This window comes from Pituophis catenifer, unplaced genomic scaffold (genome assembly GCF_029215685.1).
Source record: "Pituophis catenifer annectens isolate HBS135680 unplaced genomic scaffold, rPitCat1.0.hap2 SCAF_4, whole genome shotgun sequence".
NCBI classification, from domain to species: Eukaryota; Metazoa; Chordata; class Lepidosauria; order Squamata; family Colubridae; genus Pituophis; species Pituophis catenifer.
Genome location: NW_027256884.1, coordinates 41,449,507 through 41,467,354, shown reverse-complemented (window position 1 = coordinate 41,467,354; position 17,848 = coordinate 41,449,507). Strand labels below are relative to the sequence as shown.

Here is a 17,848-nt window from a genome sequence, read left to right as displayed (position 1 = left end):
CAATCCTGCGCAATATGTTTAATAGTTTGCATATTAGCACCACAACAAGGGGGACCTTTCCATCCCCACTGATCCTGGGCAGAAGCACTTCTTCCAATATCACACTTAATTTTGTTCAATTTCAATCAGATAAAGCAAGGCAGGTCAAAACCAGGTGGTTTGGTAGAGGGATCACTAATGGTCAGAAAGTACCTAAGAATGCTCTCTCCAAGGCATTCTCAGGGTTAAACTGGGTAGATGTTGAGTGATTAGCTTAACATCAAGATTTCAATCTTGTGAAGGGCTGTGCATTATCCTGGTAAATGAGGAGGGCCTTGTTGTTCAGCATCCTTGACTACAGCTGAATTGTATTCTAATGTGGAGTGGTATGATATTGCTAAGTACTAAGTGCACAGGAGTAGGATGCAATGTGTCAGAGATGATATGTATTGTCTGGTGGAGTTGGACAGTGACCATTTTGATGTGGGAGCTATTAAGCCACATGCTATTCAGCTGTGGAATAAACCAAATCCAAGGCTGTTGTTTGTAGGATGTTAGCATCAGCACCCCAGGATGTTCCAGCCAGTCTGTTCAGTAAATTGTTGCAGCTTTTCAATTTCATGGCTGTTTTTTTCTCGATGTTGCCAGAAGCTTAGTAATCTCTCCAGTGTTAACCCAGGAAGTTCAGATAATTATTACATTTTAAAATACAGTTCCGGAATTTCACTGAAGGTTGGTAATTTGCATATCTATTGCTGATGTGGAATGTGGCGACTTTTGTTTTTGTTAGGCTTGATTGGAGACAGCATTTTTTGAAGTAGTCATCTAGCTTCTGGATGTCCTTTCTATCACTGAAGTTGGTTCTTTGGACTGTGAGATTGATATCATCGGCATAAATAAATTTCCAAGAAACGGTTTCAGGCAGGTTATGGATGTACAAGTTAAAAAGAGCAGGGGATAACACTGATCCTTGTGGTTGTCTGTTATTCAATTTATGATATCTGCGTCTCTTTAATTCTGTGAAAAACTTAAAAGAACCTGTTATTCAACATGTTGTCAATCAAGGTACAAGAAGGTATAATCTTGATTAATTTGAGAAGTCTTTCTCTCCAGACAGTATTCTAGGCCATTGAGACATCAGGAAAAACAGAGACATTTTTCATTTTCTTTTGGAATCCACTCTCCAGGTAGGAAATTAATACAATGACTTGATTGCTACGATCACGTTTGGGATGAAATCAAGTTTATTCTACTTGGATTACAGATTCTACTGCGACTGTTTAACACAAGTCTTTCTAAAAGTTTGTAGATAACTGTTGTGGCCTTTTGGCCACTGGCCCCTCCAGCTACTGAATCAGATGAGGAGGCGGCATGGGAGTCAGGGCCAGCATCAAGGCAACCTGAGAGCTCTGAGGGGCAAGAGGGAATGGAGCTGTCAGAGATAGAGACAGAGGCAGAACCTGGGCTGTCCATCAGCCCTCAGATGGAGAGTCAACAGCCCCCAGGTCTTGAGGTGGCTGATGACGAAGAGGAGGAACAGCTGGGTTGAGTGCCTGACGCGCAAATCAGAGGTGGGTTTCAGCAGCTTCTGACCAGTTCTGGAGAAGACATTTTGAGTAATTCAGGTAGCAGACATTTTGAGTAATTCAGAGAACCGGTAGTAAAAATGCTGACTGGCCCCACCCCCATCTATTCTCTGCTGCCCGAGTCCCACCTGATTGGGAGGAAATGGAGAATTTGCAGTAACCTTCCCCTGGAGTGGGGTGGGAATGGAGATTTTACAGTATCCTTCCCCTGCCACGCCCACCAAGCAATGCCACGCCCACAGAACTGGTAATAAAAAAATTTGAAGCCCACCACTGGCACAGATATGCAGAAGGCAGAAGAGAGGAGAGCAGTGGAAATCTATGAGGCGATCCTTGGGAGCCACCAATGCTAGCAAAGCCCCACCCTAGCTCTGGGGATAAACTTGTCATACCACCCCACATTCAAAGACTGGGCAGTGGGCGGAGATAAATAGGTGTGGCAGACAACTATTCACCTCCCTGCTAGACAGACTAGTTAGCCTGCTGTGTGTGTGAGAGAGAGACTTTTTGCTGGGGCTGCTGGGGCTCCTAATAAAGGGATCATTGATTTAACTACAGAGGGTTTGTCATGTTTGGGAGACGGGTCAGAACAGTAACACAGAGAAGAGTAATTGGCTGTAACTTTAGAGAAGGTTGGATCCTTCCCTGGTTTCAAAATTGCAATAATTTTGGTCTTCTTGAATATAGGAGGAAGCCATCCTTAGTATAGCATGGAACTAAAAAACGAAGCAAGCCTACGTTTAGTTGCTGGTCCACTGTTCTTTAGTATTTCTGGGAACATACCATCAAATCCTTCAGCTTTTATAAAGAATCCAGCCTCCTCTACACTTTTTCTGGTGTAAATGGGCATATAAAGCATGTGGTGGAAGATCATGCTTCAGTAGTCTAAGTTCAGATCTAATTTATCTGGAAAATTTCTTATAACTTCTTGTCCTTGAAGTAGAGACGAGATGGTTAGCTATGGATTTCACGTGATGGTAAAATGTTTTCTCGATGATACGGATGAGGAGTCCAATTTTCAGATAAGGGACCAAGCTTAAAAAAGTTTCCCCCAATTAGAAATTTAACTTTATCTGCCAAGGAACATTCAAAATGTGGGGAAAGTTAGAACAAGGGATTAAAAGAAATACTTACCTGTTTTAGCTCCAGAATCATCCCCACCTTTAACCAAAGAATAGTTGGTTAAAGAAGGTTTATTACATATTATAAAGTCATGCTGTATAAGACAGAAAATGGGCTACTTTTGTTACAAAGTTTTTTTATGAACTAACCTTGATGTATGTTTGAAATCAGGAGATCTTCCAAACATTTCAGTTCAAATGGGATGTTTCATATTTGAAACAGTTTAAATCAGTATGTTCTAAGTCCCCATGCTTAAAACCAAGCCTTAAGCCTTCTTGTATACTGCATGTACAGAGTATAGTATTTTTTGCTGAAGTGTTGCTCATTATTGTAATTACTCAGAGATGTTCCAATATGTTTGGTTATAAGTTATTTTTAAAGTTAAAACTTTTAAATTTCTTACATGAATTCTCCACCACAAAATTGTAGAAATGAACTTAACTCTCCTTCTAACAGCAGGAATTTAGAATAAAATGTGTTTGATAGCTTAGCTTGAATTTGAGTTTTAAGGGCAAATGGCATGCCACTAAATAGCAAAAATACTACTTACACATAAAGCATGTAGTAGAAATAATATTTTCAGTTGTGCAATTAAACTAATATATTTAATTCTCAACTGAAGTACCTCTGATGGATTACAGTCACCTCAAATTAATATGGCAAAATAAGGCACTAAATTAACTATTATGTTTGCTCAGAAGGCAGACCATTGTTTCAATTATATAGGAAGAAGCAATATCACTGTCTAGTTTCAGTTTTCAGTTATATTCTTATTTCATCTATTTTTTGCACAAAACTTTTATTTATGATGAAAATATTTTGCCAGGGTTGTTAGAATCAAAGCTGATTTAATAAGTCATAATAGTCATACATGCCATACATTCTATGCTGTGGCTCTGTCAATTCTATTTTTTTCAAATTTCCTTTTATACCTGATATAGCATGTTTGCGAGTAACAATGAAATAAAGTCTATGTGTCTGATTACTGTGGCTGCTTGACAACCAATGTCCTGTTAAACATACAGTATATTATGCTTTTTGTTTTAATAAACATTACTAAATAGGTTATGAAATGAATAAGATACAGCTTATATGAATTAAAAAATTCCTTTCTGTACCTGCCTATAAAATATTAAGGACTGCCATTACATTATTAAAAAACATGATGGCTTTTTTAATTGACATTCATTTTAAATGAAAAAGTTCACAATCCTGGGAGGAAGATTTTACTAAATCATTAATCCATGTGCACCTCAAAAACAAATTAATACAGTAAGAAAACTGATGCAGTAAGAAGAATCTGATGCACCAATTTGAAGAAGAGTTTAGTGCAAGAAAAGAAACATATGTTCGTAACAGCCTACATACCTGAGGAAGGGTTCGAAGGATGGTCTAGATAAAAAAAAAAGTGTATAATAATAGTATGAGAAGCAACAGTCACATTATGCTTGAAACACTCAAATTATGCTATTATGAGATAACTGAGAATCAAATAATAAGTTTCTATTAGTTGTACATGCAAACCTACACATGAAACCAGGAGCTGGTCGTACAGAGTAGCAATACAAGTAAACTTGGTTTAATGGTCTATCTATATTGCTTGTACAGATATTATTATTATTATTTTTTAATTTGATTTATATGCCGCCCTTCTCCGGAGACTCAGGGCGGCTTACAATGCACTAAGCAATAGCCTTCATACTTTTGTATATTTATACAAAGTCAGCTTATTGCCCCCACAACTGGGTCCTCAATTTACCTACCTTAGAAAGGATGGAAGGCTGTCTCAACCTTGAGCTTGGTGAGATTCGAACCTGCAGTAATTGCAGGCAGCTGGTGTTAATAACAGGGTGCTTTAGACCACTGTACTACCAAGGCTATTTATAGTATTACCAGGACAGGGGTGGCACAGTGGTTAGAATGCAGTATTGCAGGCTAATTCAGCTCACTGCCAGGAGTTCAATTCTCACTGGCTCAAGGTTGACTCAGCCTTCCATCCTTCTGAGGTCAGTAAAATGAAGACTCAGATTGTTGGGAATAATATGCTGACTCTGCAAACTGCTTAGAGAGTGCTGTAAAGCCCTGTGAAGTGGTATATAGCTATGTGCTATTGCTATTACAACAATAAGAACAGAATAACTTTGTGATCAGCCCTCGCATTTGAAGTTTGTAAAGCAAAGGATAGCTAAGCTAAGCATACAGGTAATACCAAGGTTACGAGCGTTCCCTTAGAGAACGTTCAAAGTTACGTGATAAGTGCCCCCTAGTGTTTGCAAACAAGTCCTGAAACTGCGAATATTGCAGCACCACAGCAGTTGTTCGCCTTTACAAACAATCACAGAGGCTGTGCAACATTCGTCCTACACGCCTCTCCTGGCCTGTTGCAGCTGAAATGGAGTTTCCGAGTGCTGGATCCACCCCTCAGAAACTCCATTTTGGCCTGCAACAGGGGGAGACCCAAATGGAGCATCAGAGAGGCAGATTCGCCCCTCAGGAGCTCCATTTCAGCCAGCAATCTGCCGGGAGAGGCCTGCGGAGGCCCTAATGGAACTGCAGAGGGGCGCACGCGATTAAGAGGCAGTAGAGGAGACTGCTTGTTAGATTTTCACAAGGTAAGCGATCTGGCGCAGCAGGTTGGGTGGGGGGGAAGCATGAGGTATTTCAGTGAGTTGGGAGGCCTTGGGTGGTCTTAGGCAGGTGGCCTGCCATCACTAGGCCCATGGCCTTTCCCACCCTGAAATACCTCATGTGCATTTAACGAGTCTTACATTTGATTAGTAAATGCGTGGGCGAAAGGAGGGAGTGGTCCCGTTCAAGGTACGAGATTCACACTCACGAATCCTCGTGTTACGAAGGGAATGGACAGGCTCTATTACATTAGTAACTCGAAGACTACCTGTATAAGCACAGTGGCAGTTTCACTTAGGAACCACTTCACTTAACAACCAAGTTACTGGTCCCAATTATGGTTGCTAAATGATGATTGTAAAAACACTGCTCTGCTTAAATATGTTTTAGAAAAACAACCCCAACGTTTTAAGAAAAAAGCATGCTATTAAAAATGGGAAAAGTATCAAAGTTATAAAGAAACATTATAGCAATTAATTCAGCATATCATCAGACTCAAGCAACATGTCACATGCATGTTAGTATAGGGATTGCTGTGAATGCTTCTTTGCAACAACAGTTCTGTCAGCCTACATTTTTGCATTAATTTATCTGCGGACAAAATTTACGGAGCCCAATGGGACTTTTAAACATTACTGCACTGCAATGACTGCATTTGACCCTATTTCTAAAATATGGCCTTTAGAATAATATATCTTTAGAACAGAACAATATGAATATGAAGATATATAGTCTCATTTAAGGACACTTTCAGCCTTCTTAGCAAATATAATCCAAGATGAAATGTTTTTTTAATTTTATTTATTTACCTCTCACCTAGATTTTGGAAAAGAGGAGTATAAAAAAAATAATTTTACCTAAGATGAAATCAAAACTAAAATTTGCATACTAGAACATATACACACATACACAAAAGACTTTAGTTTTGTTCCAAAAAACAAATAAACTTAATATAATGAATATAATGAATTTAATATAATGAACTTAATATAATGAATGGAACCAATGTCAATCAAATCTGAAGTTAAACTTGAATTCCTGGATAGCATATTTTTATGAATACACTTTACAATATTTTCATATTTTCCCATTTAATATATAAACAACAAATCCAAAAGCTTACATAAAACTATACTTACAGTATATTGTTTTAAATATAGTGAATATTTGAAACATACCTGATCGTGGTTTCTCAGGTGGCAAGTCACCATCTAATAAATCTGCATCTTCAAATCCTTTAATAATAACAAAAGGAGTAAAAGCATACTTTAAAATGTATATAATGTATATATCCCCCAAATTGTATAGTGGAGTTTTACATAATTTCCAGCTTCAGACATTACATTAAGAAGCTTAACTATATCTCAGAATCATGTTTTGTTGCTATATAAATACCAAAAATGTTTCTGAATTAATAATGTTTCATTAATTATGAATACACAGATATCAACAAACGAAAATAGTATTTTGCATGTGGGCTGTGCAAATCCTTTGAAATGGTATTTCAGAACTGTGGGAACACCTATTAACCATCTCTTTTCAAAATCAAAGCACATTTATTCACATTTATTTATGGACACTGACATAAAATATGCAACATACCATAAACTAAACCATTAAAAGAGAAAAACCATGGCTAATTGCCCTCCTGATATTAGTAGCAGATGACATAATTGTATCCAGAATTTCCTCATAGTAATCATAACTGAACAGTATTTTTTTTTAGATTTCTATGGATTTATCAATTAAGAAAAATGTATTCACTTAGATTGTACAACTGAAGTGATTTAAAAAGAGCATTATTTATTAAATACAAAATACAAAGAATATTATTTACAAAAAGCATATTAATTTAGAGCACTACATACAGCAGAACATATCAAGATGATTCAATGACACTCCATGCACAGGGACAAATTCAGTCTCAGAAGGGAAGATTCATAAGAATAAAAGAGCCGAAGTGGGAAGGGACCATGCTCTTATAACACATATAGGAGTTGAAGACAAGTACATATGCATCACAATCTAATCTGATTAGGGTGGAGATGGCAGGCAGAAAGATGAGAAAGCTCTCCAAGAGACATAGCACAAGCAAGAAGTATTTGTCAGCTTCTGTGAAGACATTTCCCTCCAATAGAGGGAAGACAAGAGCCTTTCTCAACCAGAATAGAGAATAATAAGAGTTGGAAAGGACTCTGGAGGTTTTCTAGTACCACCCGCTGCACAAAACCTATACAATTCCGCACTAGTTCTTAAATAAAGCTTTTTTTTCCTCAGCTATATTTACATTGTACAAAACTAGTATTAAGAAGGTAAGGCAAATTCTAATGAGGAACATCTACTAATACCACCTGAGGCATCTTATAAATTGAAATCCCCTTCTAGGCAGAAAAGCTCTTCTATGAGGAACAGAGAGAATGCTATCTACTGTATTATCTTAAGAGTAGATAAAGACCTGTTCCTGAAGCTGGTATTATATTGGTGGAAAGTTCTGATCTTGTCCTTCTTAATTCTAGATTAAGTTAACATAGTGTAGTAAATTTGACTTTTTATAGAAAGCAATTCTGAGTTCATTCTGGACCTGTTGTGGATTCTCAAATCTATCTCTGAATCTATCTCAAATCTACCTCTAGGTCTGCCTAGAATATATCTTTTCAAAATGCTAAATGTCAAAAGCCTTTTTTTAAATAGTTTTTTTGGATGTTTCAGAAGCTGCTTTTGGCAAATGCATGCACAGCCACTGTTGGGGAAAAACAAAATAAAGTGAATGCACAGCTGAAAGAAATCTCCAAAGCAGCTAGGCAACCTGGAGAAAGATACAGCTGCTTTAATGATTCTGAAAATGTTCTTTTATATACAGTGTTGCATGTTTTAAAGCAACTGTTTTAGAGGATTGCTGCAACTCTATGATGCACTAAATGATGGTGAATGCAGTCATTATTTGGTGCTTTTACAATTTTTTAAATTGATTTCTATTTTTTTAGAAGATCCATGAGAAAACAACACTGATTTATTTTAACCACAACCACAATCAGATCAAATCCTAATTAATATTAGAATAGTATAAGTATGTAACATTCCATCAACACTGTCAGGGAGGAAGAAATGAAAGACAAAAGCAAGAGTGGCATGTGTTACTCTTATAATTTTAAGTATTAGCAGCATTACTAGAAGCCAGTGTGAGTTAAAAACAGATCATGCCAGACAAGTCTTTTTTGATAAAGTAACCAAATTTCAGTGAAATTATGTGGACATAGTATACTTGAACTTCAGCAAGCATAGAACAGAGATAGACAGTACCACCACCAGATGGATTCTCAATTGGCTGAGCAACTGCACTCAGAGGGTAGTCCTCACTGGAACTACATCTATATGGAGGGAAGCATGCAATGGGATTCCTCAAGATTGGGTCTTGGATCCAATACTCTTCAACATCTTCATAAATGAGGTGTGGGGTAGAAGGGGAACTCATCAAATTTGCAGATGACACCAAGCTTGAGGTAATTGCTAACATTTTGAAAGTTAGGCTCAAGATTCAGAACGATCTTGACAGATTTGAGCATTGGGCCCAAGATGCAGTAGTTCAGTGATGAGAAAAGTAACGTTATATACTTAGGAAGTAAAAACTAAATTCATAGGTTTAAAATAGGTGGTACATGGCTCAACAATAGTAACTGTGAGAGGGATCTAGATGTCCTAATGGACCACCACTTAAGTATGAGCCAGCAATGTGCTGCAGCTGCCAACAAGAGCCAATGCAGTTCTAAGCTCCATCAACAGAGGGATAGCATCAAGACAACAAGAAGTGATAGTACTGCTTTACACTGTACTAGTGAGACAACACTTGGAATAATGCTTTCAGTTCTGGTCACAATACAAAACAGAAGTTAAGACCCTAGAAAAAGTGCAAAGAAAAGCAACAAAGATGATAAAGGGTCTGAAGGCTAAATCGTATGACAAACAGTTGACGGATCTACATATGTGTACTATCGGGGTGGGGTGGGGGGGATTCTTCTAGGACTTGAAGGCCTGTCACAAAGAAGAGAGGATTGATTTATTTTCTAGAGAGTCCTACACCAGAGAGTAGGACAAGAAGCAATGGATGGAAGCTTATCAAAGAAAGTTACAACCTAGAAGTAAGGGTAAATTTTCTGACAATGAAAGCAGTTAATCAATGGAATAACTTGCTTCCTGTGGTTACTAGGATTTCAAGAATAGACTGGACAATTCGACTGAGATGATATAAGTCTCCTGTCTTGAGCAGGAGGTTTGGCTTCCAAAGTCCCTTTCAACTCTATGATTCTATGAGTCGGCACTAAAACTGTACTTTTTGAAAAAAAACTTACCCCCACTGTGGCCATGACTCCCAGGTTTGGGCTGAGGAGGTGGTGCTGTTGCTTTTGGGGAATCATCGTGACCTATTGATAAAGAAAGAGAAGTACAACTTTCAAACTGGGAAATAAACAAGTACAAAACCAATAAATCCCCATCCCTCTGACAACAATAATCAGATCAGCCACTTGATTGGCTCCCTATCACTCTGGGGTCTCTTATGTTCATTGGCAGAACCATGCCTTCAGAGGCTTGTGAAAGAGTGTCAAAATGAGGGCCAATCTGCAGGGATGATGCTCCACAGGGAGAGAGCTATTACAGAGAAGGCCCTCTTCTTGGTCCCACTAAATGGCCCTCTTTAGGAGATAGGAACCTGTAACATTCCCTGCCTCTCTGCCATGGTGGGTTGGGTAGATATGATTGGGAAAAGACAGTCCTTTCAAAATCAAAAGTAATCAAATACTATTATAGAACAAGAAAATTGCTACCTGTTTATCTGAATTAATTAAGCAAAATAAATATCTTGGCAAGTTTAGCTACAAAGGAAGAATGAAAAATATTTATGCACACAGCAGTTATATACAAGCTCTGCAAAACGTTCTGTTCAAATACTATCGTGTATTTAAACTCTGATATAGGTTACTGGGTATATTTGATTCCCTCGTGTAACACCCGTTTTGGCTTTTAGTGGGCTTCCAAAGTCAAATTTAAGATGCTACTTATCATCTATAAAATTCTTTATATATGTCTTGGCTATGATATGATTTGTAAGTAAATTACATGCAGTTACACTTCTCAATTTTACCATAAATCAGAAAGAGAAAATGAAAGACCACATGTGAGAAGAATACAGGAAAATAATATGAAAAGGAGTCCTGATAAAATGGAGTCTTCCACCCTGGTACTGGTTTGGATGGAAATAAATGTCTCGTCTTGAAGGAGGACATATTTCCTAACCCTTTAGCTCAGTAATACATATTCTTGATTAAATCATGCCAATATATATATATATATATATATATATATATATATATATATATATATATATATATATATATATATATATAGCAATATATTACAAGTGGAAAATCTTTAAAGAAGGCGCAAAACCATTAACTCATACCAAATTCAAAAACAAAAAGCTCAGCCATCTAAGTATTGGGGATATATTATATCATTGAGGTCACATGTAAGGCATTTATTTTGTCATTTAAAATCTAAATAGTTTAACAGCCAGTTTTCTGATGAACCAGGACCCTTTTTATATTTTTATAGGCAGCATGTACACAAATTTACATTAAATTTAAAACTGCCATTTCGATGCTTAATGAGCAATTCATTTCATTGATAATTTGGTAATGAAAACAAAATACGTATATTTACTTTCTTCACAGGCTTTTAATTTTTCATCACCATCCTTCTTATTCCCAAATATTTAAAAATGGAAACAGTGACACGACTATACCATGAACATAATTCAGAATCTTTTCAACCTGACTTCCAAGGATGTATCTTGTAAATCTAGCAAAAATAACTTATCCCTACAAACTTAAAGTTCAAGGATAAATTCTGTCCGTTCTCTCATTTATCCATTCATTAAATTTGTCTCTTTAATATGATGAAGTACTCAATGTGACTAATAAAAACAGAATTCCAAACTTTACAAGATATAATAATGTTAAAATTAAACCAAATAAAAATTGTGAGTTTCCAAATTAGATAAAACTAAACATATTCTAAATGCAAAGATGGTTTAGGGGCAATTCAAGGTTGTCCATTTTGTAGCCTGTATCATTTTCTCATTTTTTCATCAATCTAATTGTAATTTGTTATTAAGACATAAAAGGGAAATGTATCAGCTTTTAAAAACAAACCAATAAATTTTCTTTGGCCTGCTATCCAGAAAAACCGCTTAAATGATCAACTCTATATGAATAGCTCCAAATAAATGGAAAGATAATAAAAGCTCTCTCTCTTCACACATGCAGATTTTATTACCTTAATACACAGCACATTCATTTATACAGAGACTGGAAAGTTGATGCTTTTCAATTTTTTTAAGACTTGGGTTTTTTTAAGACACTGAGCGAAGTCAATAACTAGAAAAAAATGTTGCTGTTTCTGCAGCTTCTGGAGAAGGACAGAGGTTTCTCACCTCTGTCCTAATACTGTACATAGAAGATGGGGACAGTAACCAATAAAATATATAATGCACATGAACCAAGAATACATTGAGTATCTCAGTAATATAAGCTCCCTTATAGTGTCAGATTTAGAATGTGTATACAATCAAGTTGCAGACAAATCCCTTCTATGGATATCTGAAAGCTTGTGAGAAGGCCAATTTTCTAGCAAGCACAAGATTTTCTAGCAAACATAATCTGCTCCCCCCTCCCATGTTTATAGTTGAGAAAAATTAGTTTGATGGGGGCTTTTGTTCAGTGAATTTTCTCAGAACCATCAGCTGGCTGTGGAGAATTGAAAGAAAAAAATTAAGTCCACAGAATCTTTTAACATGGAAGTTTCTCAGCCGTATGAAGGAACATAATCTAAACCAAAGTTGCATATTCAAAGAGAAGTTAGACAAATTATGGATCAGGGACAGGAGTGAAATGGTACCGGTTTGGGCCAGTTTGGCCAAACCAGTAGTACTGGTTTGCCCGAACCGGTAGTAAAAAAATGCTTTAAAAAGTAAAAAAAAAGTTCCGAAGATCAGCTGTGCCACACAATGGTTTTTTTTTTTTTTTTTAACTTTTTAAAGGATTTTTTTACTACCTATTGCCCGAACCGGTATTTTTGTGTAAAGTGTGATAGTTTGTTTTTGAGCTCTCTGTGACTTTGTGAGGTTCCTGCTTGTCGCAGGGGCCATTTTGTGTGAAGTCCAGCTGCGTTTGCATTGTGTGTGAGTCAGTTGTGTAGCTTTTGTTATTTTTGTGTAAAGCGTGATAGTTGGTTTTCCCGGTCACATGACCATCAAACTACGCCCACCCAGTCGCATGACCACTAAGCCATGCCCACAGAACCAGTAGGGAAAAATTTTGAATTTCACCACTGATCTGGGAGCTGATTTTATTTTCCAAGTGCTCAAGGCAAAGAGTGAGTATTTTTCAAAGCATTTTTTCCTTGAGCTTATTTTTCTTTTTGGATGGTCCTTTGTTTCCACTTACTCTCTGAATCATGTTTTTTTTTCTATAATATTCACCTTAATGAATTCTGAATATTATAAGCCAACATTGCTGATGCCGGTTTGGGTCTTGGTGGGATGCAATCTGATAACATGCCTCCAGAGACATAAAATTCTTCTGATTATCAATATACTGGATCTTAAGTTCTCCTGATGTTTTTTAAACAGCCAAAGGGAAAAGGGCAATGCTCTTATAATGCAAGTAACAGTTGAAGACAAATACAAATGTATTACACTGTCTAATCTGATTAGATGGAGATGGCAGGCAGAAAGGCAGAAGAAAGCCTTCTAAGGGGCATGGCATAAACAAGAAAGTATTCATTGGTTACTGTGAAAGACATTTCTCCCCAAATTACAGAGGCTGGCAAGAGCCATTCGCAACCAGTTGTCTTAAATATAGTTGTTTTTCTCAGTTCTACTTATGCTATACAAAACTATTACTTAGGAAAGTAGGGTAAATTCTAACAAGTGATGTTTTGAGCAACTTCTTCCAGTGCTTACCATTTACAGCATCTTCTAAGCTGAAGCCATCACCTAGACAGAAAAATCTATTAGATATCAATGTCTCATGTAGAATAACCAAACGAAAGGCTAGTGGTCATGCATGAAAGGAAATGTACATATATATAATAGAATTTAGTCAGTGAAAAACAAACAGATCCATTTGCACAAAGAAGTAAATGGAGAAACGATAAAGAAATATATTCATTAATTTTATGAAGCCTCAAACGTTTCCTAGAACTCCAGCAGGGGTGAAATGCTACCGGTTCGCACCAGTTTGGGTGAACCGGTAGTAATAAACTACAGTCCTAACCAGTATTTCCAATGATCAGCTGTGCTGCACGATTTATATTCGCTAGAAAGCAGGAAATCCTGCTTTCTAGCGAATCTAAATCACACGGCACAGCTGTCCCCCCTTGCTGTTCTGCTTACGTTCTTAAGCCTTCTTTTTCTGCGCGAAGCGTGCATTTGGTGCACATTGTGCATGCGTGTTCAGCGTGCGTTTGGCATGCACTGTGCATGCATGCATGCAGCGCACATTTGGCGCGCATCGCATGTGTGGGCAGTCAACCAGTGGCAAACCGTAGAGGATTTCACCACTGAATTCCACTGATATTTCTTACAATTATTTTAAAGAGTTTTCTTATATTAATAGGAAAAGAACATCCGAAATGGTTCAAGACAAATATCTGTTAAGAGCATTAATAAGTCAACTTATTAATTGTGGCCCAGTGGTTAGAATCCAGCCCATAGTCTGGAGTTCGACCCTGACGGGGCTCAAGGTTGACTCAGTCTTCCTTCTTTCTGTGGTCAGTAAAATGAGGACCCAGATTGTTGGAGACAATATGCTCACATTGTAAACTGCTCGGAGAGTGCTATAAAGCACTATGGGGTGATATATAAGTCTAAGTGCTATGTGTTGCTATTGCTAAATGAAGCAACATAAAAATACTTGATTTTCTTAAAAAAAAAAACTTCCCCATTTTAAATCCATAGTTTAAAAAAACCTCATATGGTAGACAGGACTAATAAGAACATATGAGAATACTCACACATTGACTAGGAAACAACAAACTATAAATATTAAATTTTACTTCTATTGGTCTTCAACTGTCCTCAAAATTAAGAGTATATTTTTGAACCATAGCCATTTATTTCAAATGCAATCACATTCACAAAATAAGACCGTTCCAAAAAAAACGCTTACTGTAAAAATCTATACTTACTTGGCTTTTTGGTAACTGTACTAGGCCTTTTAGTAGGAGCTGAAATATAAAAGTAGAATATAATTGGTTGCAATGATCCATTAAAGCAGAACAGAATAAACATTTAGTCCTTAAATCCTTGTTTGTAGTCCTTCAGAAATGAAAACTGGTGGCATGGTTTTATACAACTCTGAAGTGAAAAAGCACTAAAAAACACTTTATATAATTTTGTAAAAGTACTCTCATTCAATGAATAGAAAGCAAAAAAAAAAAAAAATTCTAACTACCCCACCCATTATTTTGTAACTGTAAGCACTAATGCTCCTAAAATATGCTCCATCATCATAAAATGGCTCATCCCTGCAACAGAGTGATGCTAAACTGATTTTGTAATAACTAAATCTAAAAGTTGGCACAGATTCAATTTTTTTAAAATCTTCCCAATCTCAACAGAATATTGAAAAAAAATTATGTGAAGATGCTTGAGATTCTGATTGTCTATCAGCAGGATGATTGTCTCCAAAAATATGGACAAAAGAGGACAAATTTGGTTTGGTAGAGGATGCCACCAAAAGAAAGATAAGGTTTCATAGTGAGCGGCATCCAATTTGGGGCTATAGGGGAGAAAAAGCACTGTTGAAAACAGTTCTCCAAAATCTACATGAAGGACAGTTAGATGATAGCTCACAGTGTTGTTTATTGTTCCATTCTAAACCGCTCTCCTTTATGTCTCCTAGAAATTTGTATTTGAAATATATTAAGTTATCCCATGGTTCCCTGTGCACAAATAGCATAACAGGAAAATAAAAATACAAACACAGACATATTATTTTATGTGCCATACATAATGAAAAACAGTTCTTTGCTATGGTTATTGCTAGTAAACAGGTTGAAAAGCATTTCAAATGCCATGTTTACCATACTTTCTCTATATTTGTATTCAAGTCAACTTAATGGAACAGCGGAAAATACATAAAACTGTTTGGGATTGTCTGTTTGTCCATCAGTGGAATGGACAAAAACAAAAGTATTCAGTAAATATTTAGTGAGCAGAAAAAAACCAAGGGAAAAGAAGATCAAGTGTGAAATGAAGTCCTATCCATCTGGGACTATGGAGAGGGAAAAAAAGGGAAAAAAATCCCCAATGCATCTCTACAGGTAGAGCCAGAGCAGCTGCTTGAAATGTTTTCAATTCTTCCTATCTAATCTATGTTTTTCTTTCCTGCCTGTCCACATGAGCTACAATGAGGTACATGAACACATCCAATGCTTCCTAGAACACATGCACGCACTCATAGGTACAATATGGAGAAATAAGAAGAAAAATAGATACAAGCACACATACAGAAATCCATTATGAGTAGACTCCCAGACTCATTCCCATACAGGCAATGTTATGTCCACTACCTGATTATAATCTCTGAAGAAAAAAAAGGCATGCACAGAAACACATAAAACACTTTATTACATTACATAGAAAAAATGCATATAACTCTTATAATTCTTATTGATAAAGAATATGGAGAGTATTCCAGATATGGAATGATCTGTGCTTAATTTGTTAATGGTGATCATGATGATATAATATATAACTGACTTTCTTAAAAAAAACAAAACAAAAAAAAAACCTAGGTATGGTAACAAGCACATATTTTAAATCCTACAAAATAGCATGCCATACCATTTAGAAAAGATTAATTTGTAAGTTAATGTCTTGCCAGCAAGTTAAAGTTTACTAGGAGAATAAAATGCACTGCTCAAACCAGGAAGATCCTAAGCACCTAGATTGAGCAAGCTATAAAACGATGTAGTATTATACAACTCAAGCAAAATCTAGTTATCATTTGAGTAACATCACATTATGTGATACTACTATTACTATAATATATATAGAAAGTCATTTTCAGGTCTTGTAAGATTATAACTACTTACCATCAGTTTCAAGTGCATCACTTAAATCAAATGTATCTTGTCCTATTCCAAAAAAACAAAAATAAAAAAAAGCAATTTGTACTGCTTTGAATGGTTTACAGACACAAATGAACACAAATACATAATATATAAATGACAAAAGAAAGTTCAGAGAAAAAGCAAAAAAACAAATGAACATCTTGGGAGGGGCATACCACTCATTCTAGCTCAGCGTCTGGTGTCTTAAGTGTTTCTTTAAAAAAAAACAGGTTGAGGACATATGAATCTTGGGTGGAAAGATATTTCAAAGGGCAACAACTAAGACAGAAAAGGCCCACTTCCAGGGTCCCATTAGGAACTTTGTTTAATTGATGGAGCTATGCTCATGCTAACTCTGTCAGACTCCGTAAAACAGGCAAAAATAGCAGTTCCCCCAAATAACCTGGTCCCCTGCTATGAAAGGTTGATAACCAGTGAAAATCAACACCTTGCACTGTACCTGGAAACCTACTAGGAACCAGTACAATTCATGAAGCAAAGGCATTAGGTGCCCATATCATGGCTTGCCAATAACTGTCCATGTCATAGCATGTTGCACCAGCTATAGCTTCTGGATCTAGTTATGGTTAAAAGCTTGTGAATAAAGAATTTCTTCTGTTTGCTCGATGTCCCATTCTTTCTTGTAAGTCTTAACATTTCAAAAACAGTTCTTCTGGCTCTATTCATAAAATGTATTAAAAGTGAGAGTTTATCAAATTAATGTAATCATTTGGCTCACATAACACATACCAGCTAAAATCAAGTCACTTACTTAAAACAATTAATTGACAGATTCTAATATTGGGTACAAGTAGCAAGCTACAACAATGCCAAAATTATGGCCCTAACATGAAACACACACTCAGATGATCAGTGTACATTTATACATGTTAGACATTTGGTGTATTTATTCACAAAGTTGACTGCTAATTCTGTGGAAAATATTGTAAGAAAAAACACTCTCACATGCCCCAACCATTTTATTTATTCTTCTTTCAAAGGATTCTCCCACTGCTTCCCACATAAATAGAAATAAAAGAACTGGTGGTGCCCTAATGAGATCTAATATACTCAACTAAAAGGGGAAAAAAAGAACAAAAAAGAACTATGTGAGTAGAACTGGAAAAAAGAAAGATTAATGCATGATGATTTGAATATCTATAAAGTTAACATAGAGAAACATTTTGATTAACAGTATAGAGGGTCAGTTTAACAATCTATCTTCATATTAATTTTTCTATTTAAACATCTTCCTTTAATAATGCTACTAGGGAAAATGTTTTTTTTTCCTTCTGTTACAAGGCTGTGGTATCATACTGTTCCAAATCATTCTAAGAAACACCCCGTGTTTGTTCCCTGTC

The 17,848-nt window shown here is 36.3% G+C and overlaps 1 protein-coding gene across 1 annotated transcript in view; it reads right to left on the bottom strand.

Moving 5' to 3' along the window:
* Positions 1 to 17,848, bottom strand: part of LOC139316606 (CD99 antigen-like) — a 41,184-nt gene that overhangs the window by 2,613 nt on the left and 20,723 nt on the right. The window contains exons 2-8 of the mRNA XM_070943418.1: positions 16,470 to 16,511; positions 14,559 to 14,597; positions 13,333 to 13,365; positions 9,662 to 9,733; positions 6,494 to 6,550; positions 4,056 to 4,079; positions 2,700 to 2,726 (exon numbers count right to left, since the gene is read on the bottom strand). Of these exons, the coding sequence (XP_070799519.1) occupies positions 2,700 to 2,726; positions 4,056 to 4,079; positions 6,494 to 6,550; positions 9,662 to 9,733; positions 13,333 to 13,365; positions 14,559 to 14,597; positions 16,470 to 16,511 (294 nt within the window). The remainder of the gene's footprint in view (positions 1 to 2,699; positions 2,727 to 4,055; positions 4,080 to 6,493; positions 6,551 to 9,661; positions 9,734 to 13,332; positions 13,366 to 14,558; positions 14,598 to 16,469; positions 16,512 to 17,848) is intronic.